This window comes from Pocillopora damicornis, chromosome 13, assembly GCF_964200805.1.
Source record: "Pocillopora damicornis chromosome 13, jaPocDami1.2, whole genome shotgun sequence".
In the NCBI taxonomy this organism is placed as follows: domain Eukaryota; kingdom Metazoa; phylum Cnidaria; class Anthozoa; order Scleractinia; family Pocilloporidae; genus Pocillopora; species Pocillopora damicornis.
Window position 1 is genome coordinate 2417501 of NC_142682.1, and position 19652 is coordinate 2437152.

Consider the following 19652-nt stretch of genomic DNA (forward strand, 5'->3'; position numbering starts at 1 on the left):
CTGACGTACGTCAAAACAACCCCTAGCTTAACGTTAACGCGACTGTTTAATAATTCGTTATAATTTCGATCATTTATTTGTTTTTTTTTGAGGTGATAGTAGAACGGTTGCATTTTGCAAACTCCCTTTATCAACACCTAGATTTCTAATAAATTTCAATTGAATTTTAACAGATTCCCAGAATATCAAACAGATGAAAAGAGAGGCACTGGTAAGTAGTTTATTGAAATTCAGCGAGTAGGGGTAAATTTTCTACTCGTCAAAATTCTTGCTATGAGGATGAATCTGGTCCCATTCTCGATCAAAACATGTCATTTTTACACCCGAAGCAGACCTGCTGGTCTATAAAATCCATATCTATTTTCAAACCTTTGGTTTTGGAATTCATTACGCTCTCCCGCAGAATATCATTACTTTGAAAAAAAAAATTGTGATTTTTAAAGTTATCAATTGTACTTAAAACAATATAATCTTAAAGGAGTGCTAACTTTCGGATTTATGTCTCTCAGTATTTTCACACAAATCGAATGCGACCAATTTTCAACTTTTCGGTTTCATTTGAGCTCATTTTCAATCCAAAGTAACTCTATAAACCTGTTTTAATGAAGTACAACAATTCAAAAACCCCTTGCCGAGAGAAAAGACTGTTCTGGAATAAAATGTTTTTCCTTACTGAAATAAAACTATACTTAACCTCGCTGAAATCCCGCAATCATTAAAAAACATGTCCAAGACAAAAATAGACAAAGGAAAAAGTGAACGAAACTTATCCTAATGGCTTAGGATTAGAGACAAGGGTCATTCCCCGAGAGAAGAGAAAGGCCATTTTCTGCACGACTTACCTTTTTCACACTGGGCTCATATCTTGAAGAGCAGTTTTGTCGAAAACATAATTAAAAATTTGTTCCAAACAGAGAGTCTTTCCTAGTAGTACACAGAACGCAAGTCACACATAAATCTACGGTTACCTTGCTCAGATGGCCAACGACTGACTTTCCTTTTGCTGGTTGGGAAAGCCTCCAACCGCAATTTCGTTAAAGAAGGAGGTTTAAAATCCTTAGGGGAAACTAGGGTTTTTTTTATTACTCGCCCTTCGTGTTCTTGAAACTGCAATCGTTCTGCAAAAACTGCCCGCTCAAGATCCCAAATTTTAGAGACTTGCGGGTACGAGCAGATGAAAATGTCAACCATTTCTTACCACACTTACAACCAATTCTCTAGCTACGTGGAGTGGCAAATGGAACGATATATTCTCTCTTTGTTTTAGTTAGTGGTATTTAAATGTTAAACTGTAAAATTTATTTCTAAAGCTTAGTAACATTTTAACCAAAACTTACTATAGTGTCAGTTGAATATACCAAAAAAATTGGCCAGAAAGTTTGGATTTACATTACATGTAAGTAATAATGGTGCAGTAGCTGTATATCACGCGCGACTCCCGCAGCGTGGGTGCTGAATTTGAGAATTGTTCGTATTCACCTTAAAAAATAGTTCGAAAGAATAATTTTGGTTCCTTCCTTCTCAGTCTCTCTCTATGGAATCAAAAATATGACCATGTTTATACGTTCCCTTGGTGTCTTTAGGTATCATACAGTTATCCCTGACACATAATTTTGTCCCCGAAGCAAGTCGCACAAATGCGATGATTGCAGTGACAAATTGGGACACAAAGACTTGTTTTGAAAGCAGTACTCACGAATCGATTCGTGACGAAGCCCTGTTTCAGCCATTTATTGCCTTAAGTGTTCCAGCCTTGTTGAGAATGTTTATCAACTTAAATCATTTTTAATTTCCCTTTTTTTCAGACCAGACTTTTAGAGGAAAGATATCGGCCTTGGAATTCTTCTGCTTGTACCAAGCAAGGTAGAAGAAAACCAATTCAATATGTCGTCAAACATCACCTTATCGTGTCCGAGCGTTACAAAACACTCTTCTGTTTCGTTCCTAAAGTAGCATGTAGCAACTGGAAACGAATTTTTCACGTTTTAGATGGACATTTCAACTCGTCGGAAGATATCTCCCACGAAACTTCGCATGATTCAGGAAAATTACGCTTTTTGAGACATTATTCAAACGCTACAGTAGTAAATCACATGTTAAAAACATACAAAAAGATTGCATTTGTTCGCGAACCTATGGAGCGATTTCTGTCAGCCTACCGGAGTAAATTTGCACCCGTTGATCCCCCTAGAAGGGGATTTTACTACAGCACCGGCCTAAACATCATCAAGAGGATGCGGAAGAACTCTACAGGGTTAACTCCACATTATCCCACATTTAAGGAATTCGCAAATTTCGCGATTACTACGCCTGTTAGCTCTCATGATGAACACTGGGATCGTCAGCATAATTTATGCGCTCCGTGTGATATAAATTATGACTTCGTTGGCTTTTATGATAATATCAAAGCAGATGCTGACCTCGCTCTTATGTTGATGGGAGCTGATGAAGAGGTTACATTTCCAAATATCGAAGCTGCACCCGAAGGACAAGGATCACAAACGAAGATGAAGACTTTCTATTCAGGAATATCACAAGAAGAATTTACACGACTGCAGAATATCTACGCAAAAGACTATGACATTTTTGGATTCAAAAAGCCCAGTTATCAAGAAATAGTGAATCCCTGAATTTCTTCAGCAAGAAGGAAAAGGGGAGGCAAACCACAGCATGAAAAAGGATTGTTGTTTAAAATGGCGTACAGCTGTCACAGCTGTACGCCATTTTAAACAATGTTTGTTAACATTGCCAGACACTAAAATTTTAACCAACACAAACTTGATAGGAATTTGATGAAACCGGTAAGCTCACTCACCTTTGAGACAAAAAATCACGTCGCAGATAGAAGTGACTAATTTTAACATCTCATTTCTAATTGCGATTTCAGAAAATTAGAGCAGTTGTCTCCAATTTGATTCTTCGTTGGTTTAAAAAAACTCGCCACTCTCTCAACCAATCAGATGCAAAACTGAAACCAAAGAGTCTTCGTCAATGACGTTTTCCCGCGGCTCCTTATAATAATAATTATAATAATAATAATAATAATAATAATAATAATAACAATAATAATAATAATTACTTTATCTAACGAGGGTTACATAAAGCAGTAAATATACTAAAGAACCAGTGACCCTCCTTGTGATATGGTCTTTAGCATAGTGGTTTCGTTTTTCTTTGGTCTTTTTCATAAGTTTTGTGAGCAAATTATACCCTTCAAATTTGAGAAATTAAAAAAATCCATCGAAGGGGAAAAAGATATAGCTAAAAGCGTGCAGGGAGCCCGTTACTTGAGGATGCAAATTATAACCCTGAAAGCAACGACTCGAGGAATGTTTTGAGTCGATGTCGCTAAAAACCGCGTGATTGTTTCACAAATTATATATCAAATTGTTCCATACGCTCGAGACATTCTACCTATCAAGTTTTTTTCAAGTGTGGCTTTAGAAAGGTTGTTTCCAGCTACCTCAAATTGTACCGCGAACAGATGAAAGGATTCGCCTGATTAGCGCCAGTACGGGCTTAAGTGCGGTAAGCTTGGCCCCCATATCTTTTAAATATGCTTGGTGACCTATTTTTTAAATTGTATTTTACGAAACAAACGTTGGTAGGAAACATTTAAGGAGAGTTTAACAAAATTGGTGGTTAACTTTTTTTTTCTTAGCAATCACCATAAGGCGGCTGGTGTTTTTTTTTTGGCGACATTTGAGTTCATTTTGAAGTAGTCGAATGGAATCTAGAAAGAAATGTTTATTATTTTTTATTAAAATCACAACTAGCAGCTAGTAATTGAATTACTTGCACAATGTACGTAATTTATAATAATTTGAAAAGCATATATTACGAAAGATATAAATCGTATAATAATAAATTCTAAACATAAACAATTAAAAAAATTAATAACAATAACCCTACTTAGATTTACATTTGCTCTTTTGCTGTATAATGCATTATGAAGGAATTTCGAACCTTTTGATTTTGATACCGGGCATAGCAAACATTCGCTTATTCCTTAGGTTGTGCTGAGAGGCGTCATTGCGCGCAGGTAGCAGGTCAGCTAGTTTATGCTTGCCATTACTCTCTTTGACCTGATTGAGTAGACTTACGCATAACTCTTCTCGCCTATCAAAGAGTGTTTTCAGATTTGCATCTTCTGGCGGTTTTTTATACGATGCCTCTGGATAAGAATGGAATGATCCCTAAAACTCGCTTCTGAACCCTCTCGATTTAATCAGACAAGTAGACTGGTTAGCTAGAATGGAAAGCTTGAGGGGCATTTTCTAAGACAGAACGAATACATGCGCAGTAGAAGTGAATTGTAGATGTGCAGTCAATGCCAGCGCGCTTAAGTTGCTTGGCAAATAGATTCGCTGAGACGCTTTCACAGTAATATTATCTACGTGGTAATGCAACTTTAGGTCACCCTTTATTGCAACACACAGCACTTTTGCTGATTTAATGGTTTCAAAGGATTTGCCATTGGCCTCAATTACTATGACCTCGTTTGGTTTCCTTCGAAAGTTTATGCGGAATTCCTTGCACTTCAACGAGTTCAGTTTGAATTTATGATCATTTTTTGATCATGTCAGTTTGAATTAATGATCAATTTTTTGATCATGTCCTTCAATTTGAAGGACAAGATCCACTGTGTCTTGTATCTTTGTTGCACTGGACTTGGGAACAATTTCTGAAACCGTGGTATCGTGGGCAAATTTCCACATACCAGAAAGGGGGTTGCTCGAGATAGCGAGGTCATTAATCATGACCAAAAAGAGCCAAGGGCCGATGCGGGTACTAACTACAGGGCTAACGGTTCCTCATGTGATCGTGAAAAATATCTCTCCCTTTACCTTGGACGTATAGCGTTCCCGCCTTCTGATTGGTTCATTCGACATTTATACGGCCAAATCCTCTCCAAATGGTTTGGGTCTGGTGAAGCCGTTCTGATCACCTGTGCGTGTTGTTGATTAACACCAAACACACGAACTCACGAATACCGTTTACGAATCTTCACTCCCCCAACTTAACCCTTTGCCACCTGTATGTAACGTGTGCCTATCCAAAAGTTAAAATTTTGGAGAAACGGGAAAAGCAAACACAATGCGCAGTTAATTTTTATAAATCATCTTTTCCTAAACACAAGCTCCGGTGAACGAAGACCATTTAAATGAAAAAAGCCATAGATGCACACTAACTTTTTACTCTAAAGAGCATAACTTTCAAAAGAACGAAAATATCACAGAAAGACAGAAAAAAAAACCTAATTTATCTGACCTCACACAGATATTTTGTGGTCTATTGGTCCGCAATGCGTGCTTGTGTGGGATTTCAGTCAAAAAACCGTTGATGCGGTATGGATTAGCTTTACAGTGAATTAAATACATTTGGTCATGTTATAATGATAAATGTCGAGTAAAGATTCCGTAGATTCCCAAGGTGCAGACGAGAAAAGCTTATGGGAGAAGCATGTTTTGACTTCTAGTTTTGAGGAAATTAGGGGTGCTTAAATAATCATATGCAGAATAATCCGGTTGGGATGACTGGTCAATAATGGTAACAGTTTTTCTAAAATCAGCAAACCAGCCGAACGAGATGTTTTCGGCTAATGAGAGACTGGAAACTGGAAAATTCGGCAAATGGTAAGGAAATTTCCGCTATTCCGTTCGGAACTGAAAAAGAGGACTACCTCAGGAGGAAGCCTACAATTTCTGAATGAATTTTCAGGAAAAGGTGCTTGCGATTTAGCAAAAAATCCGGAGATTCAGGTTGAAAGTCAAATGGAACGGACACTTTTGTGGAAAATCCGTTCGGAAATTGTAGAATACCTCCCACAGTAGTCCTTTTTTCCGTTCGGATACATCTAAACAAAAATTGACAGTTTTACTCTGTGAAAGCTCACAATAAAATGTAAGTTGAAGGGTTGTAAAACTTACTGAGTAAAATATTCTCAAACTTAACTCGTTTTGTGAGAGAGTAACAGAAACTTACATTTATTTCAAAGTGTTTACGCCTACTTCACTCAACTTTTCTTTTTTTTTTATTATTATTATTATAGTGGTTAACAATTGCCTACATAGCCTTGCTGCGAAATGCAACATTGGTGACAACTATTGCAAAATTAGGTAAAAACTAACGTTAACCTGATCATGGTATTATTGTGGCAAAACAAAATGATATCGGCAAAATGGTATTCGCAATTATCACAAAATTTACGGTAACAGTTAGCTTTGTTGAGTAAAACTGTTGGCTACAGTTGAAGTTTTTTAACGATGATGAGAGGTCATTTAGGTAAAGGTAACATTGGTGATTACATTGGTGAGAGTAACCGAAAAAAAACACTTAACCTCGTTCCTAGGGTCCTCTCTCTTCCTTGTGGAACCAGAGACCACTTGACGGACTCTTTGCTCTCGCACACAAATAGATAAATAAATAAATGAATAAATAAATAAATATCGCAGGCCCTGACAAAGTGTGGGGAAATCTCACATAATGAAATGCATCGGTGCTACGCTTACTGTTGTCTCCTTTGCAGCCCTTGTTTGGTCTCGTTACACAACGCCCTTTATTTCCCGTTTGAGACAGAGCGCGTGCGTGACGAGACCAAATAACGGTTGCGAAGGAGACTACGCTTACTACCGTTCCTCCAACAGAGAGAAAATCAAAATTGTTCGTCTATAGTTAGTTACCTCAAAAATATAATTCCGTATAATTTTACAACTAAAAGCAAACTGAAACTCTGTTGTACCTTTAATAGACCATAACGAAAGATGTACTGCGATCTCGAATAAGTGAAGATACATTGACCAAGAGAAAAGAATAAGATTTCAAAGAGGGCTCCTGATTTGTTGTGCCCATCTGGATTTTGCCCTCAGTGTGTAAAATACGAGATAAAAATGCAAGTTGTTTTTTTTTTTTTACAAGGAACACCCAATTGGTTTAAGTCCAAGGTAGCTAAAAGAAAATTTTATTCGTAGAAAAAGTCAAAACTCAGGAGAACTGCGTGGAAAATTCAGTATCAGTAGCATTTAGTTCCATGTGAATGTTTTTCAGTGGGGTTAGACAATGCGATTAGAATACGTGATGAAATGCAGGTTCTCTAGAAGGAAATGACACGTGATGAAACAATACCCAAACGCTGTGATTGGTGCAAGTTATCCAAATGCTATGATATATTGGTGCAAGATACATACCCGAACGCGGAAATCTAATTGGTGCGAGCAACATACCACTCCATAAGCTAAAAGATAACATAATAACATTGAGTTACTTTTTTATAGAAAAAAATAACAAAAAATCGTTAAATTTTTCGCACGTGTGCAAACAAATATGTAGCTCGAATTTCATAGAGGTATGCGAATTTTCAATGTGTGAAGAGATATCATGTTACATGGAATTTGTCATATTGAACATGAGATCTCTTCATACCTAACAAATTTGCATATTCAATTTCTTCGCGGTTCAGGTATCAATGTTTTAAGTGTGCGTTAATATCAACTGTGAAGACCCCTACCATCGAAACAAAGAGAGGTTGCAAGAATATCAAATCACGCGATGAGTTTTCCAGTTAGGGCTATCGTAAAACTCAAGAGAATCCTCTTTATGGGTTTGGTAATTGCTGGTGCATTCTATGCAGTGATGTTGATGCCGAAAATGCTAAAAGTCAGAAAATCGAACCAGGAAGATATCGGTAAGAAAGTAGTTTTTAAAAGAGTTGCTTTTACCTTAATAGTACCGCCGGCTTGACACTGGAAAACACCCATAGCATTGCGGTATTTTATTGACAATTGCAGTCTAACGTACTCCATCAAAGTCATTCATAAAACTGAAACAACGTAACACAACAACCGTCAGGGAATTTATGCAATTTTGCTACTCATTCGCTTCATAAATTGGCTTACCAAGTGTGATGGTCTGTTATTACAAAGTGCGACAGCTTTTTTACTACAAAGTAGGACAAGTGTTATTTCAAAGTGCGCCAGGTATTAAAAAGTGTGACAGTATTTTCTTGTGCGACCTATATTACAAAGCGCGATGGACGAAAGCTAAGGGCGGGAAACTGCGGAGTTTTTCGCGGATTTCCAGCCATACTGACTAAAAGCCATACTAGCAAACGTGTAAAATTACGATAGTTTCAGTTTTACGTGTGTTCACGCCACACCGTTAGGTTGATGAACAAATGGCAAAGTGTTCAACATCCTCAATAATCCAAGAATTTTTGTCGAAATTTTTCTCGAGTTATGACTACTAACAATACTGAAAATTTTGTATCGCCTACAGACACTGACGTTCAAAGTTTCCTAGAAGCGGAAAATACTAAAATACGATAAGAAAACCAAAAATTACATACGATAAGAACAACGAAAAGTTACTTGGCTTTTCTCGCAGCTGGGCTGAAATCAGCAGCCGGAAGATTTGGCACCGGTCGATTTTGGCCGTGTATTTGAGCAGATTTCCTCTGAGATATGGGAAAAGTTGATGACTAAGAATTTTGTAAATTAAAAGATACGCCCATCTTTTGTTTTTGTAATAATTCAACGCATTTTTTCATCTTGAGCCTTGTCGCCTTCGCACTTTACAACTTTTTTTCACGGATTGTGAATCCTTGTTCTTTTCAGGTCCTAATTAAGTCGACTTTTCTTGTTAGTAAAGGCCCATTGTGTTTACATAGTAAACAAAATAATACTTGGTAGCTTGTAGTTATGAAATTTCTCTTCTCGTGTTCAACTCGATATCTCACTCGTTTGCGGTGCTTATTTGTGAGATATCGAGTGAAATACGAGTAGAGAAATTCCATATTTATGGGCGCCCGTGTATTATTCTGCATTTCCTTGAATTAAAAAAAAAAAGCTTGTGACAAATGGAGTGAATAGACACAACAAAACGGAAGAAACATAATTTTTACATCCAAGGAGGCAGAACTTATTCTTTAAGAGAGACCTGAGAAGCTTCACAAATGTTCAAACAGTATCTATATGCATGACTGCACTCAATGACTCACGCCGTTTGTCAGCCATAAGCTATTTCTTTCATCATCTTTGCTTAAATACATAGGGCTGGTCAAAATACGGCACAACTCGTGAAAATACTCAGCGATACTACACACTAAAACGTCTACTAAGATATTTATTACCCTAGTGCTTTTTTGTTCAGCCAAGTCTTTCTGTTCATTTCTCATAACGCGGGAAAAGCAAAGCAGATAGAGCAGCGTAGTGCGCGCAGCCGACTAGTTAAACAGGTATTTTTTTCAGTACAAAATAACCAACGGTCCAGATAACCGTACAATATCGCAGGATATTCGTACTCTATTCGCGCGTTATTCGTACTCTACGAAGTGCAGTTGGATGATAACATGTAGGTACACAACTGCGCTTGATTTAAAGAATCAAGCGCGCTGCTGACGAATGGCTTCCGTAAATGATCGTGAGTTAGGGCCAAGTCGCACTAGAGGACAAAACTGTTTATTTATGTCAAAAATCTGTTATCACAACGAAAAACCAAGTGCGACCGGTTTGTTCACCAAAGGACAAAATTTGGTCGCGGGCGGACAAACTTCAAAGATGCCGTCGACTACCTCTGGAGCAGGCCAAATTGAGACAAATTTTGGAAAACAATAGCGAGGGTGTTTTAATTCGGAAATAATTTGACAGGTGATATGTAGCAGAGTCTCTATGCTATAGACTTCGCGGCAAAATTGGTCACGTTCTCATTTCGCAACAACATGAATCCAGGCACGGGCAACCAATACTTTCCTTATGAAATGGGGCAACAATATCCTCAATATCCACCAGGATGGATATATCCGTTGCCTAGCACTTACAATTTTAATGATCGAGGAACTGCAAGCCCATCTCCTTCAACCGCAAGTTCCGGCTCGTTGTCAGAATCCTTTCCGTTCGTCGAAGACGGCTCAATGTCGGAATCATCCCAAACTTCTTCGCGCCGTACATCTTCCGAGAACAAGAAGGCCCAGGAACGATGGACTAAAGATGAGGAAAAACTGTTAGTCCAACTATGGGCTGAAAAACACGATCAGTTGGAAAGCAGAGAGTGCAGGAAAACGTGGGCCTGGATCGCTGAGAAGATTTCGAAAGCGCTACAGTCCAACAAGACGGCCGACAAATGTATTCGGAAAATGAAGTACATCATAGAAAGATACAAGAATGCAAAAGATTGGAACAAAAATCAAACAGGAGGAAACCTTAGGAAATCCGTCTACTACGATAATCCGTCTACTACGATAAGATCCTTGGATGCCGCGACCTAGTAACCTTCAATAATGTAGCCGAAGCGGGGATCAGCGGCGAAAGTGCCCCCCAAGTTGTAGCTGAATCAAGTGATACTACTGGCGAGAACAGTACTTCATCTAGCCCCAATGTGCTACAAACTCCAGCTGAAAAGAGAAGAGCGTCAAAGAAAGGGAAACGAGCTTCGAAACGCAAAGCTCCTGATAATGACAGCGACGAAGAGTTCAAGATGGCTCTAAAGGATATGAGGCAGCAGGGGGAGAAAGTTACAGCATTTATGGATTCTTTGCAACAATCACAGACGCAGCAGCTAGCCATGATGAACCAATTTATGGGCTCCATTGTGAAAATCCTTGGCCAACAGAATGAGAAAGACAACTGAACTTTAATTCAAGACTGTTTTGGACTATTGGGAGACAATCATTATCGACCATTATCATGTTGCGAATCGATCAAACGAAATTATGGAAACAAATGAATGTACTGCTTGAACTGATTTCTTGTTGTAAATGCAAAAATTATCTTTATCACACACTTCTCTTTAAAAAGGGATTTGAAGAATCATAGACTGTTTTTTAGCAACTCTCTTATATCTTCCCCGTCCTGCATTAAGTCATTGTTCTGTTCGTTTCCGCGGTCATCATCGTCATCGTAAAAATCATCCTCCCATTCGTCCCCAATTTTAATGCAAAAGTTATGCAGCACTGCACAAGCAATGGCAATCTTCACAGAAAAAGTTATTCTGCTATCCAACCGATATACCCTAGCGTCGTGGATACTTCCCGGATAACCCGCTGCAAAGTCAAGAAATAATCCCTTACCGTCAGCAACGGCCTGAATAATGAAATCATGTTGCTGATTTCGACTAAAATAATCAACAGCACTGTCTCTAGGAGCAACTATTTTGATATGAGTGCCATCTATGGCCCCAACAATGTTTGGAAGTCGTGATTTGTCCGTAAATGTCTCTATACACCTCATTGTCTCGGCCACTGTTGTAGGGAATTCGATGTACTCATTCCTTAAGTCATAAAGAGCCTCAACCACGTCTTGACAAGCCTCTATTGCTGTAGTTCTGCCGACGTTTAGCGCAGGTCCTATTGTTTCGTATGAATTTCCGTGTGCAAGGCGAAGCAAACCACAAGCAAGGACCTTTTCAGGAGTGAGGCAATTTCGCAGAACTGTATTCTGTCTCGTCAGCCGGTTACGAATTACGTTGAGCAACAAATCAAAGCTTCTCTGTTCATTCGTAAGAGCCTTCGAAAATAGTCCCCAGGTATTGTTCGATCAGTATAATGGATCTCGAACCACGATTCGACTGGACGAGGAAGAGTCCAATAGTATGGTGCTCGTCTTCGATAACGATTTCGTTGTCGGCGAATACATCGTGTCACTAGAATGTTTTGTGCACGTAAATTCTGCATTAATAACAGACAACATATCATTAAATTGATATTGATATTTGCTTGCTGATGAAGAACCAGAAAATAGAAGAAAAATATTATTGCTAGAATTCTTCGTGGAAACATTTTGAGATCCCTCGTGTCGCGGTTTGTGGATTGAAACAGCGGGTAAAGGCTGCTTCGCGGGAAATTGCGTGACGCTCACAGCATGGTGTGATGTTTTGTTCACAGATTTTGTTCTCAAGTGCGACTGTAGCTCTCCGGACAAATTTTTTGTCACTGGCCGATTTCAAGTCAGACTTGTCCTGGACAAATCTGAAATTGTCCTCTAGTGCGACTTGGCCCTTAGGAAATGACTGACTGGCATAAGAACCAAACTTCCTCCAGCAGTAGCCTTCTTAAGTTAAATCAGTTCTGGTTGTGTTGATTGTGGATAAATGTGACCATAATGAAGTGTACACTTCGCAAATAATCGCGGGACTGCAAGTCAGTCCTGGAATCGTAAGCGATCCTCGAGTTAGACCATTACTTTCGTAACTTTTTTCATGGCCAGATCGCCCATCGTAATTTTCTTCTTAATTCCGGCAACTTTCGTGATTTCTCTCGATTTTCCAGTCTTGTGGGTCAGCATCAGCTGGAAATTTCCACGGCTGAAAGATTCTTTGTTAAATGAACAACAAATGAGTATAAAGAGCCGGTTTCGTGGGCCGGTGTCCCAGCGGATTTGGACCCCCCGGTCCAAATCCGCTAGCGGATATGGACTCCTCGGTCCAAATCCGCTAGGGGGGGGGGGGAGGGTCCAAATCTGTGAAGGGGATCCATATCCGCGGGGGTCCAAATCCGCTGTGACACCGGCATCAGCCGAAACGTCCCACGTTTGAAGATTCTCTATTAACTGAAGGAAAAACGCATGAGCATGAAAAGCCACGAAAGAAGCGCTTTAGATAATTGTCACTGATTGTACACAAACATACCATGCCACAAAATGTACGCACAATCATATACATTAATTTTTCATAATTCGTTAATTTTCATAATACTTTAAGTGACCCAACTTCAATATTATCCTATGTAATCCCATGCCATTCGCCAAACATTTTACAAGACAAGGTGGCAAGGTGTATGTCGAGTTAAGATTTTAAAAAAAATTTTCATGTGGCTCCTTAATTTGTGCGGCTTTCTTCGCGTTGTGTTCACCATTCGCGCTCTCGAAAGCGACCGTAGCACTTGTGCAATTGTTGAAGAGACCGCGATGTTGCATAAGTAATTGAAAAATGAATGTGTTTGTGAGCACTATACCATGTACTTACATGGAAATGGTCAAATACACTAAGTATTCTTCAGTGACTTAATATATTTGTATTGTTTGGGCGGTTTCAGTGCCGAATATTTCGCTATCTTTCAACAGACTTTACACGTACTCCTCACAAGGTCTCGAAAAGTGCCCGGCCATTCTGTAAATTTGACTATATTGAAAATTTACTCAGTGTTTAGAACATTCAGAATTTTATTTCCTGGTGAAATTTCTCTTGATGCGTTTTTGTCTCGTATTCCCCTCGAAACTGCAATGTGCCCTAACAACCGCCATGTTTCCTCCCGGCGATCACATGAGCGAACAAGAGCGGCTTCCTGATTGGTTATATCATGATTGAGCTTCCTTAAAGGCTTTCGACATACTGCTCTCTGATAGGGTAGGGCCCACATAAGCCATTTCCTCCACTGAAACGTGAGTGAGATAGAGAGCACTTATAGATATATCGAAGGCATGACCCTTAATCAATACCAAGTGTGATTCCGCCGATAGAGTTGTGTGTAGATTGCGAAGGAATCTTTCTTATTGAATCAAAAAAAGGTTGCAGAAGTACGTACGTAATTCCAAAATGCGTTGTTCGTTTTGGAACGTGGCAAAAGTTACATTCGTCATTCTGACGGTGCATGTCCTTGCAGGGGCATTTTATTCAGTAATTTATGAAACAAATCGAAGTACTAACGGTAAGTAATCATGACATTTGTTTGTGTTCAACTCGTAACTTGACGTTTCGAGCGTTAGCCCCTTCGCCATCGCTCTGACGAAGGGCAAACGCTCGAAACGTCAACGTCAACTCGGTTGATACTACTAAAATTACCACATAACAAATATTGGGAGAATGAATCCATTTATATGACTTGAATCTGTATGCGAAACTGTAAAAGACGACACAAGGTTAAGCGATGTTTTTCTGAAGTGGCACGCACCATACCCAGTGGTCTTGTCCACTGCCGACCTGACGAACCGACAATGCCTCCCAACGAAACCAAAAAATGAATTAATACTTTCGCCAGTTTTTCAGACTGAGTCAAACTCAGTGCCTAAGGTGACAACCATCCATAATAAACAACTTTCTCGTTATTCAACGCTACCAAAATATTGGTCTCGCTTTTAACTCCCCGCTAATTTGACTGATTGTGTTGTGACGTTATGCATTAAACCTGAAACACTCGACTTTCACAGACGGGCTTTAGAGCCATTTCAGGAACACTTGTAAAAAAAAAAGCTATCTCCAATAAGCGAAAGCGTAGAGAAATTTATTCATATTTCAAACGCTTGCCAATCTTGTTGCTCGACCATACTTTTCGTGTTCTTGGAACTGCAATCGCTCTGCAAAAACTGTCCGCTGAAGATCCCAGATTTTAAAGGCTTGCGGGTACGAGTAGATGAAAATATCAACCATTTCTTAAAACACTTTTTCGACTGAAATGTTTGCTCGGACAGCGCTGCATAACTGAATATTGGTTGTATTCGCTGCGCACGTCGTAAAAATATATTTTGAACAATTACGAATTTGTGCTTCTGTCTGAGTTAGGGTTACTAGGTTATCTTATTAAAACAGTGTTAGTGTCCCTTTTAATATTTATGTGGCGAATCAGTCGCTAAATATATATATCTTAGAAAGTGAAACGTCCTTGTTAGCGTTTTTTTTTTGTTGTCACAATATTAAACGTAGAATTGTCGTTGTTAATGTTGTTCTTATTTGAACTGAAATTCCATCACCTTGTATTTCCTGAGCTGCACGTTTGAAACTTTTGAGACAAAAATTTACAACTTTAATTCCCCTTTAACTGCATAAGCGAAACTCCATCATCAACAAAATAACGCGTTCTTTATTAAATTTGAAATCTAGAACAGACATGCAAGAGGAAGATACGGTTGAAGTACGACTTTGCTCTGACGTACGTCAAATCAACCCCTTAAAGTTGAACACCACCGCTTAATAATTCGTTATAATTTCGATCATCTGTATTTTTTTGAGATAGTAGAACGGTTGCATCTTGTAAACTCCCTTTATCAACATTCAGATTTCTAATAAATTTTAATTGAATTTTTAACAGATTCCCAGAATATTAAACAGATGAAGAGAGAGGCACTGGTAAGTAATCAGTTGAAAATTCAGTGAGTGACTGTAATTTTCTACTCGTCAGAATTCTTACCAGGGGGGTGTGTCTGATCCCATTCTCGACCAAAACATGTTATTTTCACACCCGCAGCAGACCTGCAGGTCTGTAAAATGCATTTCCATTTTGACACCTTAATTCTGTAGGTTGCAATTTGGGTTTGGAATTCATTACGTTCTCCCGTAGAATATCATTACTTTGAAAAAATTAAATAGTGAATTTGAAGTTATCAATTGTACTCAAAACAATATAATCCTAAAATAGTGCTAACTTTCGGATTTATGTCTCTCAGTATTTTCACACAAATCGAATGCGGCTAATTTTCAACTATTGGGTTTAATTTGCGCTCATTTTTAATCCAAAGTGCCTCTATAAACCTGTTTTACTGTAGTACAACAACTCAAAAGCCCTTTGCTGAGAAAAAAGACTTTTCTGGAAAAAAATGCTTCTCCTCACTGAAATAAAACTGTACTTAACCTCACTGAAATCCTGCAATCATTAGAACACATGCCCAAGATAAAAATAGACAAAGGAAAAAGTGAACGAAACGTATCATTAACAGATTAATGGCTTAGGATTAGAGACAAAGGTCATTCCCCGAGAGAAGAGAAAGGCCATTTTCCGCACGACTTACCTTTTTCACACTGGGCTCATGTCTTGAAGAGTAGTTTTGTCGAAAACATGATTAAAAATTTATTCCACACAGAGAGTCTATCCCAGTAGTACACAGAACGAAAGTCACACATACATCTACGGTCACCTTGCTCAGACGACCAACGACTGACTTTCATTTTGCTGGTTGATAAAGCATGCAATCAACCACAATTTCGTTAATGAGGTTTAACATCCTTAGGGGAAATGAGGGTTCTATTATTACACGCCCTTAACTGAATTTTCAAGGTTTTTCTTTTGTACGTTTTTCTTTGTATGTCTTCTTTTTTCAAAGAAGATCTATTTTCAACGAACTCTCCAGCTACGGGGAGTGGCAAATGGAACAATATATTCTCTCTTTGTTTTAGTTAGTGGTATTTTAATGTTAAATTGTAAAAACCATTTTTAAAGCTTATTACCATTTTAACCAAAACCTACAATAGTGTCAGGTGAATATGCCCAAAAAAAAATTGGCCAGAATGTTTGGATTTACATTACGTGTAAGTAATAATGATTCAGCAACTGTATATCACGCGTTACTCACACATCGTGGGAGCCGAATTTGAGAATTGTTTGTATTCACCTTGACAAACAGTTCGAAAGAATAATTTTGGTTCCTTCCTTCTCTCTCTATGGTTTTCATTTGGAGTCAAAAACGTGAACATGTTTATACGTTCTCTTGGTGTCCCTAGGAATCATACAGTTATCCCAGACACATAATTTTGTGCCTGAAACAGGTCGCACAAATGCAATAATCGTAACAACAAAATAGGACACAAAGACTTGTTTTGTAAGCAGTAAACACGAATCGATTCGTGACGAAGCCCTGGTTCGGCGATTTAGCGCCTTAAATGTTCCATCCTTGTTGAGAATGTTTATCAACTTAAATCATTTTTAATTTCCCTTTTTTTCAGACCAGACTTTTAGAGGAAAGATATCGGCCTTGGAATTCTTCTGCTTGTACCAAGCAAGGTAGAAGAAAACCTATTCAATATGTCGTCAAACATCACCTTATCGTGTCCGAGCGTTACAAAACACTCTTCTGTTTCGTTCCTAAAGTAGCATGTAGCAACTGGAAACGAATTTTTCACGTTTTAGAAGAACATTTCAACTCGTCGGAAGATATCTCCCACGAAACTTCGCATGATTCAGGAAAGTTACGCTTTTTGAGACATTATTCAAACGCTACAGTAGTAGATCACATGTTAAAAACATACAAAAAGATTGCATTTGTTCGCGAACCTATGGAGCGATTTCTGTCGGCCTACCGGAGTAAATTTGCACCTGTTGTTCCCCCTAGGAAGGGATATTATTACAGCATCGGCCTAGACATCATCAGAAGGATGCGGAAGAACTCTACGGGGTTAACACCACATTATCCTACATTTAAGGAATTCGCAAATTACGCGATTACTACACCTATTAGTTCTCATGATGAACACTGGGATCGTCAGCATAATTTATGCGCTCCGTGTGATATAAATTATGACTTCGTTGGCATCTATGATAATATCAAAGCAGATGCTGACCTCGCTCTTATGTTGATGGGAGCTGATGAAGAGGTTACATTCCCAAATGTCGAAGCTGCACCCGAAGGACAAGGATCGCAAACGAAGATGAAGACTTTCTATTCAGGAATATCACAAGAAGAATTTACACGACTGCAGAATATATACGCAAAAGACTATGACATTTTTGGATTCAAAAAGCCCAGTTATCAAGAAATAGTGAATCCCTGACTTTCTTCAGCAAGAAGGAAAAGGGGAGGCAAACCACAGCATGAAAAAGGATTGCTGTTTAAAATGGCATAGAGCTGTGACAGCGGCAAATTTTTGGAGCTATGCTCACCTCCTAAATTATTAAAATCTATGGAGTACAACTGTGAAACATGTATAAAATCATTTGTTTTCGTAGCGTGCAAGGGTGTTACTTTTTTGAAGGAGAACTTGGCAATGTCTTAAGGTTGCTTTTTTAAGAGTCTGCTCAGAAAATAAGAACTCGTAGGTTCTGTCAGTAATCCAATCATTAACTCGAACTTCCTGATCGCAGGACCCAGTTACTGTAGACGGTTCCAACCACTGAATGATTTAAACTCGATGATGTGGAATTACTTTGAATGCAAGATGACGTGGACGATTTTCTTTTTGAGAACCGTTGATAAAACTTTTTACTCGAAGTTTCAAAACACCATCAGGATACAGCATTGTAAGCAGAAATGCATATTATGAAATATGGCGTAGGTTATAAGCAGAATAAAAAAAATTCTCAAATGTCTTTTTTAAAAAAACAATTAACATTAAGATGGATCTGTTATAAATATGGGAAATGAGTTGCCAGCTGGAGTTAGCAAGGTATGTATCACAGACCTGCTAACGATGGCTGAAAGTTGTTCACAATATAAGATGGCCTTGGCTAGATGAGTTGAGAGTTTCAACGCAGATGAAAAACCATTTTTCAAAACTACTCTTTATTATTGTATGTAATGCTTAAAATAACAGCAAGGAAGTATATTTCCTCAAGTATATGCATGGGAGAAGCTCTAATTTTCTATAACCTCCAATCTTTTGAGAAAAGGGCTTCTTTGGGAGTCAATATGCACTGACAGTGACCATGAAAGCCTAAAATCAATCTCAACTCCTTGGCAAGAGGTATATCTAGAGTCGATCAGGGTAATGGGGCCTAAGTTAAAACAAGGCAGGGGCACAGGTCAAATAAAAGTGGGTTTCCCAGTATCATTGCCTCAGTTTTTAATAGGTGGTTAGATGGTTTTTGGTGCCCAAGGATAGGATTTGCTTTACTGTTTTGTTCGATATTAACCACACTTGGACCAGAGCAGTAAACCGTAGTGTTGTTTGCCGACATAAATAAATATCCAGATTGTTGTGGTTTGGAGCACATTGACAGATGGTCGGTAAAACCTGGACCCAACAAGCGAGCTTTAAGAGACACCATAGTGCACGTAGTCTGTGGTAGACTTGCAATTATTGACCTTAGTAAACTGGTGTGTACTTCAATAATAGCTCATGGGCCAGTCATGGAGATATCCTGATGTACCGGGATGTAATTTGTATGATATTAAGCGGTGAAGGACAGTGTAGAAAGTTTGTTTGAAAATCTATAAAGACTGTTCTAGCTGTAACACTATTATGAACTGTTATCTTCCTCCATTTAATCACTGAAATCAGCGTTCCTTCAGTTGATAGTCCTTCAGCAAATCGCTATTGTTTACAGCTCATTGTATCACTGTTCAGATGGCTGTCAATTATGGTGCACATCTGAATTTCAAGGGGCTTACTAGGTATACTTAAAAGTGAAATGTGCCATAATTTGATACACAAAAATTACCTTTGGTAATCTTATAAGGATTGGGAAAGCTTCACCGAGCAAAACTGTTATGTAAAACACTTAAAATGCTCACTTAGGATAATCCTGCAATAGGGTAATTCAGTGTTATTAACTGAGTTGAAAACGTGAATTGAAAGCGTTAGCCCTTCCGGCATCTATCGCTATGTAAGGGCTAACGCTAGAAACTAGAAAGCTAGTCAGCCTTGAAACTCTTTACGGTGGCCAACTCTTACGCTTTCAACTCAGTTGATAGCACTAAATTATCTAGTTGTATTCTCCCAACGACGAAGCATCACAGTTTCTTTGGAAACTTACCCCCTTGAACCTGCAATATCTTGGCTGCTTGAAGAGATCCCATCAGGACTGGAAGCTTTATCGATTGTCAACGGTGGATGTTGAGGAATTGTAGGATACATTTCAGTTTCGTTCCGTTCCCACAAAGGATAAGCAGTTAGGAATCGGAGTCTCTGACAATCACAACATTCTTACGAGTTCTACAAATTTTACCTAGTATTTGTTGAAATTTGTCAAATACAGAAACGTTAGGACAGTCAACACAGCTGTCAACATAGCCGTAAAC

General features: G+C 38.6%; 2 protein-coding genes and 1 pseudogene across 5 annotated transcripts in view; all 3 read left to right on the top strand.

Moving 5' to 3' along the window:
• The window catches only part of LOC149034985 (carbohydrate sulfotransferase 11-like), a 5148-nt gene extending 1242 nt beyond the window's left edge, over window positions 1-3906 (top strand). Inside the window, exons 2-3 of the mRNA XM_089191251.1 lie at window positions 174-211; window positions 1806-3906. Of these exons, the coding sequence (XP_089047377.1) occupies window positions 174-211; window positions 1806-2630 (863 nt within the window). The 3' untranslated portion in view covers window positions 2631-3906. The remainder of the gene's footprint in view (window positions 1-173; window positions 212-1805) is intronic.
• Window positions 3907-7461: 3555 nt separating this feature from the next.
• Window positions 7462-18460, top strand: LOC113684183 (carbohydrate sulfotransferase 11). 3 transcript variants are annotated; one of them, XM_027201519.2, is made up of 3 exons: window positions 7462-7684; window positions 15014-15051; window positions 16642-18460. In XM_027201519.2, exons 1-3 carry the CDS (start codon window positions 7549-7551, stop codon window positions 17464-17466), a joined length of 999 nt encoding a protein of 332 aa, XP_027057320.2. In that variant the 5' UTR covers window positions 7462-7548; the 3' UTR covers window positions 17467-18460. The 3 variants fall into 3 exon arrangements, with proteins under 3 accessions (XP_027057320.2, XP_089047227.1, XP_089047228.1); XM_089191101.1 differs by lacking the exon at window positions 7462-7684 and adding an exon at window positions 13332-13636; XM_089191102.1 differs by lacking the exon at window positions 7462-7684 and adding an exon at window positions 14273-14328.
• LOC149034986 (uncharacterized) lies at window positions 9621-10814 on the top strand (annotated as a pseudogene). Its single transcript, XR_016182163.1, has one exon. The product of XR_016182163.1 is annotated as an uncharacterized LOC149034986 (transcript).
• Window positions 18461-19652: the final 1192 nt, after the last annotated feature.

What these genes read in the sequence shown, in the direction of transcription:
- LOC113684183 (XM_027201519.2), top strand. Translation starts at nt 7,549, where the DNA reads ATGAGTTTTCCAGTTAGGGCTATCGTAAAACTCAAGAGAATCCTCTTT. An exon ending in ATCGAACCAGGAAGATATCG is followed by an intron (nt 7,685 to 15,013) that starts GTAAGAAAGTAG and finishes AATTTTTAACAG; the next exon opens with ATTCCCAGAATATTAAACAG. An exon ending in AGATGAAGAGAGAGGCACTG is followed by an intron (nt 15,052 to 16,641) that starts GTAAGTAATCAG and finishes CCTTTTTTTCAG; the next exon opens with ACCAGACTTTTAGAGGAAAG.